Source organism: Bidens hawaiensis, unplaced genomic scaffold (genome assembly GCF_021521415.1).
Source record: "Bidens hawaiensis isolate Kalapana, Puna unplaced genomic scaffold, B.hawaiensis_p1.1 tig00024638_1, whole genome shotgun sequence".
NCBI lineage: Eukaryota > Viridiplantae > Streptophyta > Magnoliopsida > Asterales > Asteraceae > Bidens > Bidens hawaiensis.
The window spans coordinates 19,841-36,929 of record NW_027493897.1 but is presented as its reverse complement, the minus strand read 5'-3'; the positions used below and the strand labels follow the sequence as shown (position 1 = coordinate 36,929).

The 17,089-nt window shown below is 33.8% G+C and overlaps 1 protein-coding gene and 1 pseudogene across 2 annotated transcripts; both read left to right on the top strand.

Annotated features, from left to right (window-relative positions):
- The first annotated feature begins 8,216 nt into the window (after nucleotides 1-8,216).
- LOC143569722 (glucan endo-1,3-beta-glucosidase 14 pseudogene) lies at nucleotides 8,217-9,599 on the top strand (annotated as a pseudogene).
- Nucleotides 9,600-10,952: 1,353 nt separating this feature from the next.
- Nucleotides 10,953-14,382, top strand: LOC143569712 (glucan endo-1,3-beta-glucosidase 14-like). 2 transcript variants are annotated; one of them, XR_013141781.1, is made up of 4 exons: nucleotides 10,953-11,093; nucleotides 11,822-12,855; nucleotides 12,937-13,069; nucleotides 14,280-14,382. XR_013141781.1 is itself a non-coding variant. In XM_077055559.1 (3 exons), exons 1-3 carry the CDS (start codon nucleotides 11,048-11,050, stop codon nucleotides 12,997-12,999), a joined length of 1,143 nt encoding a protein of 380 aa, XP_076911674.1. In that variant the 5' UTR covers nucleotides 10,953-11,047; the 3' UTR covers nucleotides 13,000-13,173. The 2 variants fall into 2 exon arrangements, 1 of the variants encoding a protein (XP_076911674.1); XM_077055559.1 differs by lacking the exon at nucleotides 14,280-14,382 and having other exon boundaries at nucleotides 12,937-13,173.
- Nucleotides 14,383-17,089: the final 2,707 nt, after the last annotated feature.

Below are 17,089 nucleotides of genomic sequence, written 5' to 3'. Positions count from 1 at the left end.
CTCAGATTGCCATTCCTCAAAGTTTTTTCTGTGTTGGCATATACTTTCGCCGCAGTCATAAGATCGTCCCATTCTTTTGGCATTCCATCTCTGCCAGTGAGTGTGCGGACTAGATCATCACATTTAACATTTTTGCTGAAGGCGCCACGAAGCATGTCCGTACTTATCCCGCCGATGTTCAGACTTTCATCGTTGAATCTGGTGATAAAATCTTCTATGGACTCGTTATCACGGCGGACAACATCCAAAATTTCTGACTGGTCTCGCGTATGTTTCTTTTGCTGGCTGAACTGTTGAGAAAACTTTTTTACAAGGTCATCCCAGCTGGAAACTTGACCATCAGGTAACTTTTCAAACCATTCTCTCGCTGACCCTGTTAATGTCAATGCGAACATATGACACCAATAAGGGAGCGTCCAACCATTAACACCCCCCACTGCCACGAAGTTCTGGAGATGATCACTTGGATCAGTCATACCATTGTATTTTCCTACAGATGTAGGTATTTTGGCATTAACAGGGAAAGGTGCAGTAGCAATACTTGCTATGAATTTCAATTTTTCGGCAAAGGCTGCCGGACGATATGGTTTGGTGAAGTCCCGTTCAGCATTGCTGTGATACTCAGTGTGGCGGACTATGTCCTGCGGACGACTACTTCTTGCCCGTGAACTCATCCTACTATCACCAGTGTACATACTGTATTCTCCCGGTTGGTAGGTTGAGTCGTAACTATCAAATTCTTCCAAGTAAGATGGCATCCGCATACTTATGCGAGGACGAGGACGTAACTCGGTAATTCGCCAAACTCTGGTTCCGTCGATTGGCCGTAACGGAGCTGACTTCCTCTTACTGTTGGTGGAGGAGAAGGAGATCTCCTGGGAGATTCCTCATAATTCAAAGTGCGGGCATGAAATCGTTCATCACGTTTTCTGCGCTCATATTCAGCCACCAAACTTTGTTGTTGCACATGAAGCCACTCCTCGGGAGTTAGCTTTTCTCTTGATTGATGGGATCTCGCCATGTCAGATTTGCCTGAATCATTTTCCAGATCAAATTCTGACTAGTTTAGTGAGTCTCATCCGTAATCTGTCTGAGATTACCCAAATTTGAACCTTCCGGTGCCGAGCCATGTCCCCCTTCTGTGGGAGTGGGACCGGTTGGTATTGTAACATTTTCTAGGGTAAAACCCCTAGGTGTTACATTGGTGATTCGTGACCCCGGAGTTGTGACACGTTCAAGAGTACGACCACCTAGAGTCGTAATACGTGCAAAAACACTAAGACCCGGAGGTGCTTCCGTGTTGGTCACACGTGAATCGGATGCAAGGGTTCCCGTCGGCCCTTCAGGAAGTTTACTCATATCAAACGAACTAAAAAACCAACGAAAACTATTGCCGTTCTAACACAAAACATGGATGACGCCAATGAAGAAACACAGATCCAATCCCCGGGTATGGGTCCTGGATCTAATGAGTCCACAAGGTAGGATACGATAATTACAACCAAGATATGAGTACAACCTCCCAAAGTCCAGTGACCGGAACCTGCAAAACAGACACCGTGAGTCTCGTTACGGGAAGGACAAGAGGGGGGGTCTTCCCGTAACCACCCTCCGGCGTGAGAATAAGTACTGTTCTGTAGAAGATAAGCACTTAAGTAAATTGAGAGAGTATAGTGGGAGTGAATGAATACCTCATGGTAACGAAGAGAGTATTTATAGCCGAAGAGTGTGGGAAGAGTGATTGGGCCAGCTGCCCTTAAGAATATGCTCTCGTAACCACCTGGACACGTGTCCTCTTTTGATAGGTTCGGTTTATACGTTGCATGTGCATGTATAACCACCTGGACACGCGTCCTTTTGATATAGGTTGATGGGCAACACTAGCTATGTGCACGGTTATAACGGCCTTGCCAGGTGTCCTTTATTGATTGGTTGAGAGGTCACGTATTGCCCAAGAAAGTATCTTGGTAGATCTTCTGGAAGGTATTTGACTGTTGACAGCTGTTCCCAAGGTAATACCTCACAGTCATTAACGCGGAAGAAAGTTCCTTCTTGCGGATGACTCCTGAGGGTGCCAAGGTGCTTCCACATGTTCTCCGAGGGTGTTTCTTCCTCAAATGCTTATGCAGACGGTTTTTATGTCCCGCGGGTGACTTGTGGTAGGTTTACGGTTGACTCACGGGTGTTATTTAAGGGTATTTGGGTTTTTTCAGTACCCTACCTCTATATTATGTATGGCTCATTGTTTCAAACTCTCCCACTTAAACTGTTGTCATCTTTGTCACACAAGGTATTAACGTGACGGTACACTTAACATGTTTTGTCATATGACTACGTGTGAGTTGTGACTGCATGACATGGCACACGTGTATTACCTTCAAAAGACTTTTAATGACTTAAAAGAATTCAATTTTTATATAGTTAGATACCTTAAAACAAAATTGGTTAACTTTTAATGTTTTTAGAGGCTTTGCTTGTTTGTTTGTTGAGAACAAATTGACGAAAACAAACATATATACTTATTATTGGATTATTTTTTTTTATTGACAAATCAGTTTCTACAATAAAAAGCATATCTTAAGGACTAAAACTCTAAAAGTGATCATGCTAACTTCCAATTGAAGCATTTCTTTAAATGCTGTGTTAAAACTTTAAATAGTTAATAATAAAAGAAAACGTAAAGGAGTGTCAATAAGAAATATCATTTTGATTAACCCCCCCCCCCCCTAAAACGACCCAGTCCAAGACGAATTAAACTTGTTTTAACCCAAACCAAATTGACATATTTTAAAATTTTGTGTTTGGCCTTTAAACTCATGCCCTTTTTCAGTCGGAACCCTTTTAGTTCTAAACCAGACTCGTTTTTGTACTTGTTGACCCGTTATGCAATCTACCCGTCCAGTTAGACTTCATAGTTCATACAATCGTATTAGTCATTAAACTTAATTCATTACTTTAATATCCTTTTAATATCGTTGTTTACTTATTGATATTCATTTAAAAAAAACTACTCCGTAATTAGGGAGAATGATTGGTGGTAGAATGGCAATTTTTTATATAAACGTCGGCAGGCTTATGTGTTCTTTTAATGAGTAATTTGACAAATACAATAATATGAAATTATAGTCAAGTATTTACCACTCATATAATTGTTATTGTTTAAAGGAAAATTCCCAAAATAGCTAAATTTTGACCAAGTTTTTTAAAATATAACCATGGTTTTTAAGAAATTTTCAAAATGGTCAAAACAAAACTGTCGGATCCAATGTAAATCATTTCTGATTCGACGGAATAATTCATCCATTCATAAGTTGCCACATACTCGCCCACATGTCCTAATTTTCCGGCGGATCGGACGTTTCCAAAAATCAACCAATGGATCCGCACGTTAGCCGACGTAAAATAACACTCAGCTTCGACGTTGCATATCTTGTTTTCATTAGATCTGACTGTTTAATTTGTCCGTCGAATCATATATTTTCAATTCATATGTTTTTGATTTCAAGTGAACACTATGGTTGTGTTCTCGAAAAACTAATGTGGATTTGCTTGATTTTGTGGAGAAATAAGAAAGATAGAGATGGAGGTTGACTATGAAGGTTTAGGGTTTGAGAAGTAGAAAATGAAGAATTCCGTCGGATCCAACGGTTCTTTAACGAATTTAATTGGATCCATTGATACATTGACAAACTGCGCGTTTTACAGGTCAACAACCAAAATAGTATTTGACCACTTAAATTATATTGCGCCCTAAGTCGGAACTTTTCACAGCCCAAGTTAGTTGAAGCGAGCCATGGAACCCAAAGACTTCACTTAGAAAACGAGGAAAATTTGGGTTCAAGTACTTAGATGAGATAAAAATAGAAGATTTCATATTGGGTCATGTGATTTTTCACCTATGATTTTAAAGGTGATACGAAGTTCGGGTGAATCAGTGGTACGCCTAGATGGCCGCTAGAAAGCAAATAACATAAAAGAAATAATAAAAACGTTGTTTAAATTCATGTGATTTGATCAAACTGTCTATATGCATGTATTAAATAAAAAACAATCATGCAAGAAATTAAAAAAATATATAAATGCCCACTTGAGTTTGGACTGCCGACCTCTTTCTCGTCTATGTTGTCGGCTACCAAGAACACAACCACCGGAAAAAAAGTGGGGTTTTCATACCAGTATTGGTGGATGTGGTCGTGCTGCTTGCTAATGACTGCGGTTTTGGTGGTTTGGTCGGAAAAGAATATGATGTCATATATTTCACCCATCTATATATATATATATATATATATGCTCTACACTGTATAATAAAAAATCGGGTAAAGTTAAAATACAAAGTAACACAAAAATGAGAAGTGTGAGAAGAATTTGTGACCACATAAAAAACCTCTTTAGAAATAAATTCAAAAGAAATAATAACTCAAATATAAATAAAAAAGGAAAAAAATTAAAATAACTAAAATGTTTCCACCATCATTCTCGTTAAAAAAAATTAAAAAAATACCAAAAAATTGACGAAAAGAGACAATGCTGAGATCAAGACACAATGACGAAAATGAACAAAAGACACAATTATAATTAAAAAAAGACACAATAGATCGCAAAATATAACACAAAGGTGAACAAAATATAGCACAATATAACACAATATAAAGAAAAAAGAAAGACACAATATCAAGAAAAAAAAAGACACAATCAATGATGGAAATAAATACAAAACACAATGATAAACAAAAAGACACAACGACTTTTTTCATTTACCATTATATTTTTTTTAAATGAGAACGAGAAAAACGGTGGAAACATATTTGTGTTTTTTACTTTTTTTCGTATTTTTATTAAATTTTAAGTTACGATTTTTTTTATTTTTTATTTTTTTAAGAGTTTTTTTGTATGGCTACAAATTCTTCTCATTATTTTCATTTTTGTTTCCTTTATAGAATAAGTTGACCCTACTCATGTCATGTGTGTCTTCATATTCCTTCTTATGGTATTCCTGTCTATTTTTCTTATTAAATATATTTTTAACTATTTAACTATAGTTTATTTTAATTAAATATTAATTATATTAATAAAACATACTCAATTTAATTTATCTTTTATTTTTAAAATCTAATAATGTAACTTTTGTTTTTAATCAAATAGTACTTAGTGTATTTTTCGAAACCCAATTATACATTACCATTTATATATTTTTGAACTTTTTTAAAATCGGTAATACACATATAATACATTTTTCCACCTATAAGGGTTGGGGGGAGTCTCCATCCACAACCATTTTTCACGCTCTCACTCTACGTCAGGACAACAGTGCTATATTATTTTATCCCTAACTTAATTATTTAACTTGCTGAGTTGCGGTAAGTCGATATTTTATATATGCTCAATAAGATTAAATCGCAAAGCCTAATGCTGGTAGGAGGACACACATGTATTACGACACCCAACCCTCGTCCTTTATGATAATTTTGTGTAAAATGACGCATACGTACATGAATTTTGTATTCATCTAGGATGTACTTGTCGTGTCAGTAATTTAATTATTCCCCATTTTGCTTTCAGAACACAAAGACCCTTTCAACGTCATTTGTTGCCGCTTTTTGTGTATCTGCAAACTTATGTTTTTTTTGTTTTCATAGAAAAACCTGGTGTTTTTATGAAGACAGTAAAGTAAATCAAAATGGTTCGAGGGATATCGTTGGGTATTGATGATCTCCTAAATCAAATGGTAACCTAAATCTAAATGGTTCCCGTTCACATCAAACGGTCACCCAGGTCATCCCATGTATTTGCTCGTTGAATAACGACAACTGGTATGGGACGTTTAAGACATCGTTGTTTGACCTGATGACACCAAAAAATGCATGCCAAATTCATAAATCTTGCGAGGCAAACGCTTCGAGGGATATTGTTGGGTGCTGATGATCTCCTCACATGAATTGGCCTTACCAACCTGCTTGACAATTCCGCCAAGACCAGTGTGTACAATCGATGCTTCCTGTCATCCCAGAAAATCCATGGACTCCGTTATGAGCATCGTATAAAAGTTCTATGTCGTGCATAATTGGTTTATGCAAATATTATTTGTCGTATAATTGAATAATATCGTCATAAAAGTTTTGTAAACTACCACTTGACGTTCTTTCAAACACTATGACCTCGTCGTAAGCGTTGGCAAAAGTCCAATATACTAGCTGGCGAACTACGGATGTGCACTTTTGAATTGGCGAAAACCCCCTTTTGGATCTACCATCATAACGTTGTTAAAAATACTCAAAGTTTGCCTCAATATCAACAACAATTCTTAAAAATAGTCCTTGCGACATCTGAAATCCACACCTTAAAACTTATTAGTTGAATTTAGGAACTTCAACAAAATAATCTCTCATTAGCCATTCATGTGTGGCTTCGCGATCCCTTTTTACCGCAACATGTGTTTCTTTCCGAGGACGACTTGCTGTTTGTATGACCAAACCAAGGGATTTCATGGCATCTTGATCATCATTGATTTTGGATTCCGAGATACATGACAAAATTTTAAAAAGATCCATTTTTTAGGAGATGAGTAGAAATTGTTTTGTTTTAAAAATGGGTAAAGTGATTGGTATATTTATAGGTTTAAGTTATTGTTACTTTAAGAAAAAAATGTCTGTTTCCCACAGTCATATGACCGTTGAGTGTTTCTGGAGCTTCGACACCACTACCCAGGTTGGGTGTTTATTCTCAGAACCGAGGGAGACATGATGGTGTTCCTATCCCGTCGGCCCATTGCGGCACGACCCCATCTTTGTGGCACTTCATGTACCCTAAGATATACTTAACATCTAAGAATTTTATGCGTTGATATTTTGCACCCCGCATGATAAACCTATAAGAAATCACATAACACTTTAACACACAAAAACAATTAAAATGTGTGCGTGAAAACCTTGATCCTGTGAACCAGACTCTACAAAGTCATGGTGAAGAAACACGTTTCTGTTTGAGTAATCGAGGAATTCTCATTTCGGCAACAAAAGCCAAATTTTGAGTCCCTTTGACAACCCAGACAATACACATTAACTAAAAATATAACGTCTGTTTATGAAAATAATGAAACAATCGAAAAATAATATTACATTTAATTGTAAAACATGCGTAGTGTAAGGACAAAATGTGTAGTAAATTATATATATTTAAGAACGAGAAAAGTATAATTTATATGATTATCTAAAATCTATTATTCAAAACGATTGAATATACAAATAAATTAGCGTACTAAACATACAAACAACTAGAGTAATCATCACACTTTAGAAGTCGAGTAATTATGTTGTAAAAAATAAAGTAGTGTAATAATAATTACGTACTCTAGTTTAGTAGTTATAGACAATTAATAATTATTATTTTATTCATAAACTCTAGTTATTTATACACTCTTTATGATAACATTATTTGTATTTGATCCAAACTCTGCATATTTAAATGCATTGAAAACGAAAGTAAAGAGATTTTAATTTTATATAAATCGAAAGCAAATCTCATTCTCACTGGTTTGGAAGTTGTTTATTTTTATCGAGTAAATTAAACCACTTATGCTATACCTTAATCATGTAACACTTTACAATTATCAAACCACTTATGCTATACCTTAATCGTATTGCCACCTCATCAAAGAGAGAATGGCAAGTTGTTTAAAATCTAACATACTTTTAAAATCTTATAGAATAATTTCTGTATATAAACAATATTTATAAATTAATAAGTTTATTTATTGTTAAATAATAATCCTTAAAGGCAAACCTATTGCTCGCCTAACGAAATAAATAGCATCCCAACCTATTAAAATCAGATTTTTCTATGCATATATACTAATAAATTATGATATATTCTTTTATTATATTAGAAGTCATCGTTTTATAAAATCTGATATAAATTTAAATGCAAAGATTGGGGAACGATTTTAGAATTATATTTAGTCATTTTTCTTTAACTATAATTAAACATATACGCATGCAAAATATTTTATTTTGGGGAACGTTTATGAAAACTTGTACAATTCTTTTTTTTTTAGTAAAAACTGAATCCAATATAACAATGGTTATTAAATATAAAATTATGACCTATTTTATATTAAAAAAATACGAAAAAATTATAACTATTCAAGCTATTAAATGCAATATCGAATTGGTTCAGAAATATTATATATATTTTTTTAATGCCCAACGAATTCTTTAATTTTGCTTAATTTATCAGGTAACTTTTTAAATTTCTAATTTTGTTTTTTTTTTCGGATCGATTTTTTTTAGTTTCATGCACCCATAAATAATGAGAACGTTGAGCAAATTTTGAGTTTGATCTTCTCAAATTATGAGTTTTAATACTTTAATTAAATCAAATTTAATCAAACAATATGTTTCCAGAATTATTTATTGGTATCCTGAGCATTGGAGTTGGGGTGAACTATGGAAGAATTGCTAACAATCTCTTACCTCCATCACAAGTATCAAACATCCTTAAATCTTTAAACATAAATAAAGTATACGATGCCGACCAACGGTGTTACAAGCATTCGCAAGAACAGACATCGAGTTACTAATCGGTTTAAGTAACGAAAACCTTCAACGAATGCAGGACCCGCAACAAGCTCAAACATGGATTCAACAAAATGTACAACCTTATATTAACACAAACTAAAATCACATGTATCAATGTAGGAAATGAGATATTAGGAGGAACTGCAGATACTCAACTAGCATCTTACCAGCTTCTTCCTGCTATGAAAACTATGTATGACGCTTTGGTTAACCTCGGATTAAACAAACAAGTTTACATAACCACGGCCCATTCGCTTCAAAATTTAGCAAATTCTTTCCCACCTTCACAAGGGGCTTTTCGGGAAGATATGGTTCAGTTTATAAAACCGATTCTTGACTTTCATTCTCAAGTTAACTCGCCCTTTTTCGTCAACGTGTACCCTTATTTTGCATATAAAAGTGATCCAAACAATGTGAAGTTGGAGTATGTGCTATTTGAACCGAACGAAGGGTCAGTTGACCCAAATACGAATTTGAAATATGATAACATGTTGTATGCACAAATAGACGCGGTTTATTCAGCTATAAAGGCATTGGGACACACCGATATAGCAGTTAAAATATCTGAGACCGGGTGGCCTTCTAAGGGAGAATGGGAGATGAAAATGAAGCGGGTGCAACGGTTCAAAATGCAGGAATATATAATAGGAATTTGATGCAAAGGATGCAACAAGGCGAAGGTACTCCGGCTCGACCTTCACAACCGATTGGTATCTACATTTTTGCCCTTTTTAATGAGAGCGAGAAGAATGGTCCGACTTCAGAGAGGTTTTTGGGATTGTATTATCCGGATGGCACTTTGGTGTATGACCTTGGTGTAAAAGGCCATGTTCCTTCAAAACTTGGTTTTTCATCTTCGTATAGAAATGTAAGACATGCTTAATTTATATTTAAGTTGCAATGCATATATACATGTTAACAAAATATATATATATTTTGTGTTTGTAGGTGTTTTCAATATTTAAGTTTCTCATCTTGCTTTTTGGATGCTACTCTTTCCTTAAGAAACGAACACCTAATATATAATTTAATGATCAATATTACTAATAAACCGAATTTGTTTTATAGGAAATTTAGAAATATATACTTAATACTTATGGCATTTATATATTTAGGTTTCTATTTTATATCATTATATTCTTGTTACTGTAAATTTGTGCTTAGAATATATATACTTATTCCATTTGTGACCAAATAACTATTTTTATTGTTATTATTATTTATTAATGATTTGATATCATCCAGAGTATATGATCAGTTGCTTTGTATAATTTCGTATAATCACAATCCTAAAACATGTTGGATCTTCAGTTACTTTTTATTGCTTCTGGTGCAATCTACCAGTCTTTAATTTCTTATTAGATCGAGTTTATAAGTTGTTTGGACAAGTTATGCTAACTAGTTGAAACTTGGAGGGGTGTTATTGTAACTATTCTTTAGTTATATAATAGTTTGGGTTGTTATTAGTAAGTGAGTGATAGCTGAGGGGCTGTTTTTTGTCAAAGGATGGAACTTAGTTTGTTGATAACAGTTGGTGTTAATAGAAGGGGGAAAACTCTTAATTAGGGTTTAGATTCAATTTAGTTTAATTCCTTGTAATCACTTCTTGTTATCTTTTGTAAACCTAATTCAATATTATACGATTTATGACTACTTGTTTATCTTGATTTTGATTCATCGTGTTCAATTTCATAACATTTCTAGTTGTAGGGAATACACCCGTGGAAAAAGTTTTTACGCTCTACTTGAATGAATCAGTGTAGTTTGGGGAAGTACTTGTGACTAATCACAAGCTCAAAGTTTGAGCCAATCGTACGGTTTGTTGGAGACTGACATCAAGTTAACATAAAATTCAAGGGGTTGGGTTTAACATGAACAGTTTCAGGTCAAACCCGTGAAGTGAAAATGTTTAGCTAAACGGGCTAGCCTTGGGTCAATCTGACACATTTTTGGGTTATAATCTGATAGTGCCAATGAAAGTTATGTTTGTTGTTAGTTAAGGCAAGTATTTATGAAACAAACTATTAACAAAGTTCACTGAACATTCGATCCATTTACAACCTTCGTTTACTCCATTACATGTTTATTTTAATAATTCTAAAAATTGTACAAACTACAGGGAGCAAACATGTACTATTGAGTAAATCAAAGGGGCATAAGTGTAACTATCCAAACCTTAAAATTTTAATTGAATTAACTAAAAATGATATATTTTGCAGCTTGATATCATTTCATTTTAGAAACGTTCCCATAATACATTTCCAAACTTTGGTAAGAAAATAATAAAATAAAATAAAAGATATTTAAGTCGGTAATGAGATGTACACGCGGTCCGTCCGATTCTTATATAAATAAAGCCTTGCATTTATTTTCAAGTCTCAACTCTCTGAATTAACGACACCGGAAGTTATCCCGTCGCTAAAGCACGGAGGATAATAATAATAATAATTAGCGGCGGCAAGTATTCAATTATAATGGCCGCTGTATTACATAAACTTCTATTGCTCCTCACTTTATCAGGTAACTTTTTTTTAATTACTGAGTCATAGTTACCTAATTATCCAAACTTCGTTGCTAATTGGTCGTAATTTTGATTTAATTAGGATTATATGCTTTTGATTTTCAGTTATTTCAGTCTTTAAGATATGATAATGTTGCATGTTGTCCTAATTTTGACCTTTTTTTGTCAAATAACGGGTTTCACTAGTTAGGTTAGTTTAAAGTTAATTTAGGATTATGTGCTTTTGCTTTTGAGTTTATTCAGGTACTGCAATTCGGTTTTCTCGGCTTGCATTTTAAGCTTGAAAATTTTTGGCCGAAAGATGAAGTTGGCGAAAAATAATGAATTTGGTGCTAAATTGTTTTGTTATTTAGTAAATTATTGATTATTACACAGTTAAGCTAAGATATTTAGTTTAACTATATATTAAATAATTATATGTTACTTAAATTTTAAAATAAAAAATGAAATCATATAAGTTAGGTTTGGATTCGTCCGTTTTTTTGGTTTTAATTACATGAAAAACCCGAACCGAAATTCGGTCTTCTTGAAAAAAACAACCAAACTGTCGGTTTTTGTTCTAGTTCGGTTATTTAGTTTCTTTTCTTTGTTTATTCAGTTTCGGATTGGTTTATTCGGTTTCATGCACACCCATATTGAGAATGTTGAATGTTGAACAGATTTTGACTTTTATCTTCTCAATTTATTAGTTTGAATACTCAAATTTGATCAAATAATATGTTTACAGATTTATTTATTGGCATCTTGAGCATTGGAGTTGGGGTGAACTATGGAAGAATAGCCAATAATCTCCTACCTCCATCACAAGTATCAAAACTACTCAAATCTTTAAACATAAATAGAGTTAAAGTATACGATGCAGATCCGACAGTGTTACAAGCGTTTGCAGGAACCGACATCGAGTTAATCATCGGTTTAGGCAACGAATACCTTCAACGAATGCGGGACCTGCAGCAAGCTCAAACATGGATTCAACAAAATGTGCAGCCTTACATTTCACAAACTAAAATCACATGTATCAATGTCGGAAACGAGGTTTTAGGAGGGACCGATAGTCAGCTAGCCTCTTACCTTCTTCCCGCTATGAAAACTATGCAAGAGGCTTTAGTTAGCCTTGGATTAAACAAACAAGTTTACATAACCACGGCACATTCGCTTCAAATATTAGCAACTTCCTTCCCGCCTTCACAAGGGGCGTTTCGGGAAGATATGGTTCAGTTTATAAAACCGATTCTTGACTTTCATGCTCAAGTTGACTCGCCTTTTTTCATCAACGCGTACCCTTACTTTGCATATAAAGGCGATCCAAACAATGTGAAGTTGGAGTATGTGCTTTTTGAACCTAACGAAGGGTCGGTTGACCCAAATACAAATTTAAAATATGATAATATGTTGTATGCACAAATAGATGCGGTTTACTCGGCTATAAAGGCATTGGGACATACCGATGTAGAAGTTAAAATATCGGAGACTGGGTGGCCGTCTAAAGGCGATGAAAATGAAGCGGGAGCAACGGTTCAAAATGCAGGAATATATAATAGGAATTTAATGCAAAGGATGCAACAAGGCGAGGGTACTCCTGCCCGACCTTCACAACCGATTGATATTTACATTTTTGCCCTTTTTAATGAAAACGAGAAGAATGGTCCGACTTCAGAGAGGAATTTCGGATTGTATTATCCGGATGGCACCTTGGTCTATAACCTTGGTGTAAAAAGCTATGTTCTTCCAAGAATTGACTATTCGTCATCGTATAAAAACGTAAGAACGCGTCTGCTTAATTCATATTTAAGTTACATTTCGTACACGTTAATTTAATATATTTTTTTTGTGTGTTTGCAGGTATTTTCTATATTCAACCTTCTGATATTGCTTCTTGGATCCTATGCTTTGCTTAAGAGATGAACATTTAATATTTAACTTAATGATCAAATTGCATAGGGCCCCAGAGTCCCTAAAGAGGATGATTTTAAAGGTAATTTCTTAACTCCAATCATGTCATACATTCAAGGGCATATTTGTAAATGTCAAAGGCTATTAATTTATTCAGTTATTCGTCACCAACCGGTGCTAACCTACCGATTATTATTTGAAATTTGTATGCATCCATTGAAAAAAAATCCAACAGCACCATCTTTCTAAGTTGATATTGTTGGACCCCATTGCCACCAAATTTGTGGACTCATAATATTCAAACTGTCTGTCAAAAGTTAACCTTTTTACGTTCGATATACGACATGTTTATCGAAAATTATTCAACACTTGCTATACAACTTCATATTTTATATATTTAGAAACTTCTACATTGGTCCAGTCTTATATACTTTATGTTAGCAAACTAAAGCATGCTTAAAAGAAAATTGAAATGTGTGAATACAACACAATTTGTGTGCTGTTGTTACATTTTGGAAAATGAAAGATTTGAAGGTATGGACACTATTGTACATCCTATCTTATCTCATCTTACAATCATGGAATAAAGAATCTTACTGCAAACAAAATTCTTGATTTCTTATAGTATACAAAAGTCCAAATTCTGTTTAATCAAATAATAATAAAAAGGAAATGAAAAATAATAATTGAAAAATGAAAGCTCATTGATGTTGCTTTTTAGTGTATATCTTTCATTTCCACACTGTATCCTCACTGTACCTATTTCTTTTTATTATAAAAGATTATTTCTTAATGTCACTTTCTCTTTTTGTTAGCTTAAGGCTATTTATTATATTATGACAGTAATTGCATATTTGTATGCCAACTTTGGTCCAAGTTGGGTATCCTTCACATTTAATATATAAAAGAATCTAACTCGCTTACGTATTCGCTTGTTTTTTCTTACATGTTGAATAATATTTTATTTTTAGCCGCAATGCATTATTATTCTTGAAAGTGGATTATAGCATCAACAAATACATTTGTTATTGTCAGCTTGTCAATAAGAGGATAAGATTATTAATCTAGTTGACAATTCTTGCACAACTAACTGTCAATTTTGGTTTGCAATGTTGAAAATGTGGTTTAATTTGGTATGCACTTTTTAGGCAGCCCATTTTTGGGTCATGATTCCACTAATCTTTGTATTAAATTATAAATTAGAGCATTTCAAACATGACTCATCACAAAACTCTTACTTTTCTTGGTCAATTAATCTAATGAATTTGGATTTTGCTACCTAAATGTTTCAGGTTACAGCTTAAGGATTCACATTCATGTCCACACCAATGTTTTCACAGCAGCAGTTATCACATCTTCATAGTTCACATACAGAGATTTCATGTTTTTCTTTTTTCTTTTTTTTTTTCAACAGTTTAGAAGAAATTCTTATTATTACTATATTTAGTAATAATAAACCGAATCGTTTCATAGGAATTACAGAAATATTTTTGTAACATTTTATTATTTTAGGTTTCTTTTTCATATGATTATATATTCTTGTTACTCTTTTGTTTTCATGATTAGATTTGATACTGTAATTTTGTGACTTAGAATAAATATACTTATTCCATTTGTGAGCAAACAACTATTAGTTTATGTTATCTGTTTTGTTTATTTTATTGGTAATTGATTGGTTGGTTTCATTTAATATGAATGATAATAATTATTGTGGTGTACTATTGTTTTAGGTAGCAATCATTCTTGCTTAGAACCTTATTGAAGATTTATAATCAATGATTTGATGCCATCTAGATTATGATCAGTTGCTTTATATAATTTCATATCATCAAAATCCTCAAACATGTGGGATCCTCAGTTACTTTTTGTTGCTTCTGGTTCAATCTACTAGTCTTTTCTAGTTGTAGGAAATACACTTGCATAAAAGCTTTTTATGTTCTACTTTAATGAAACGGTGTAGTTTAGGCAAGTACTTATGATTAATCATAATCACAACGTTTAAGCCAACTGTCCAGTTTGTAAGGGCGTGTTTGTCAAGATTATGGTAATCAGATGAACGGGAACAAAGAACACCATATTTGGCTAACACTCAAACTTTAGATTAAGAAATCTAACTCAAAAACTTGATACAATGTCCCTACCCTTTAAACACAGTATATATAAACTAACCTAAACGCGTTAGAATATATTTAGGACAGAATAAAATCAACACGATAATTATCTCCATCTAAACTTAAAATAGATTTTCCATAAAATAATTATCTATAAATAATAACCCGGTTACTTGCACACCAAGTTAGCCGGTTTCTTCTTTCCCAAGTCGCTCCACGCAATAGCCATAAGTCGACTCGGTAATTCCCAACAAAGACGTGGACGTCTGACACGGCATGAATCTAACATGAACTTTGACACGTTTTAGGTTGAACCTGTGTTAGCTGAACGAGTTAGTCTTAGGTCAATCTAATGCATTTGTAGTTTGGTTCGTTTATTTTTCGAATTTTAAAAGGGTATGTTATGTTAAAACTTAAGTTGGCCGAGTATTTTATGTTAAAACTTTTAAAGTTACACTTGGTGTTCTTGTGGTGAATTTATACATTTAGAGTAGCAATATGGAAAATAAAAAAATAGAGGGTAAACCGACCATGCCCGTGTCAACTCAGTGTGTGCGTGAACACGTTTTTCAGGTTGATGCATTGCCAACCAACGCATGAGCAGGCCTGGCTCTCACGCCATACAACGCGCGGCGGCCATGTCATGCCTAAAATTTATATACGTAAACAAAAATTATGTTTATTTAAGTGTGTGGGTTTATATAAAGGGTTAAAAATTATCCACCAAATATATATAAAACAATGGATTTAGGTTCTTCTAAGTTCTAATAAATTAGTGATAAATTGGGCCCTTATAGTTGATCTTTCGAAAAAAAAAGGTTATATAAGACGCATTTTCCATACGCGTTTTGAACAACCAAAATCTCGAAGACAGGCTTGCACACAAGCACAACTAATTTAACATCTTTACTAGTTTTGTAGCGGATAGGTGCTATAAAGTCCTACCAATATGCTAAGTTTTTCAAATCCTTGTTGTGATTCATAGTTGTCTAGCAGCATTAAAAGGGAAAGAACCATGATTTAACATGTAAGACAACACATAAATGATGAATGTGTGAAAAACACTTTATGTTACTTAGAAGTATAAACTTTCTTGCTTTTCATGCTGAGATCACCTAAGAAATGCAATTTTTGACATTGACTTTCTATATGATATTTGTAAAGGTGGCTTTGTGACAAGAAAGTCATTGGAAAGGGGCTTGAATTCAAATAGTATTATTCTCACTTAAAAAGTTGATTCAAAAGCTACGACTTTTCAATTTAATTAATAAAATTTGAGGGTAAAATTGTTACGACGTCTCAGAATGTCCAAAAGCCCGCCATTTTGTACCCTTTATGGTCATTGGTGTAGGTTCCGTCTTGACAATGGCTCCTTAGATAAGTGGTCCAACTCTCGACCAATAACATGCCGAAAAGTATAAGCATCTAAGGACGCATATTTTCTTAATAGTTGAGGCATCACACAAGATATTAGGAATGACCAACAAGTCAACAACTCAAAACTTTAAGCACGTTTTCGAGTTAGCTTTATCTTCAAGTGATGCTACGACTAGAGGTGTAAACGAGCCGAGCATGAGTTCGGCTCATTTTGAATTGTGAAAACTCAAACTTGTGCACGGCTTGTCTTAAGCTCGGCTTATTAGGCGCATTTTCAAGCTCAGACTTGATTCGGCTCGTTTATTATTTATTAACTAATTTATATATGTTTTTATATTCCATTTAATTTATAACTTTTCATATCATAAGTATTTAAACAACTCACAAGTCAGCTTGCCTTGTTTACACCCTTACTTACGAGTTAAAACGAATCGACAAGGCTTTGTAATGAAGACGCTAAAGCTTTAATGTTAGAATGAACGTGTATTCATTATTCCAATGGTTATAGTTTAGACCGATGAAACCTTATGCAAACATTGTATTTCGGTTTTCAAAAATACTATTTTAACATATTTATTTAATATATCTTGTTATAAAATCTTTTTGATTTATGT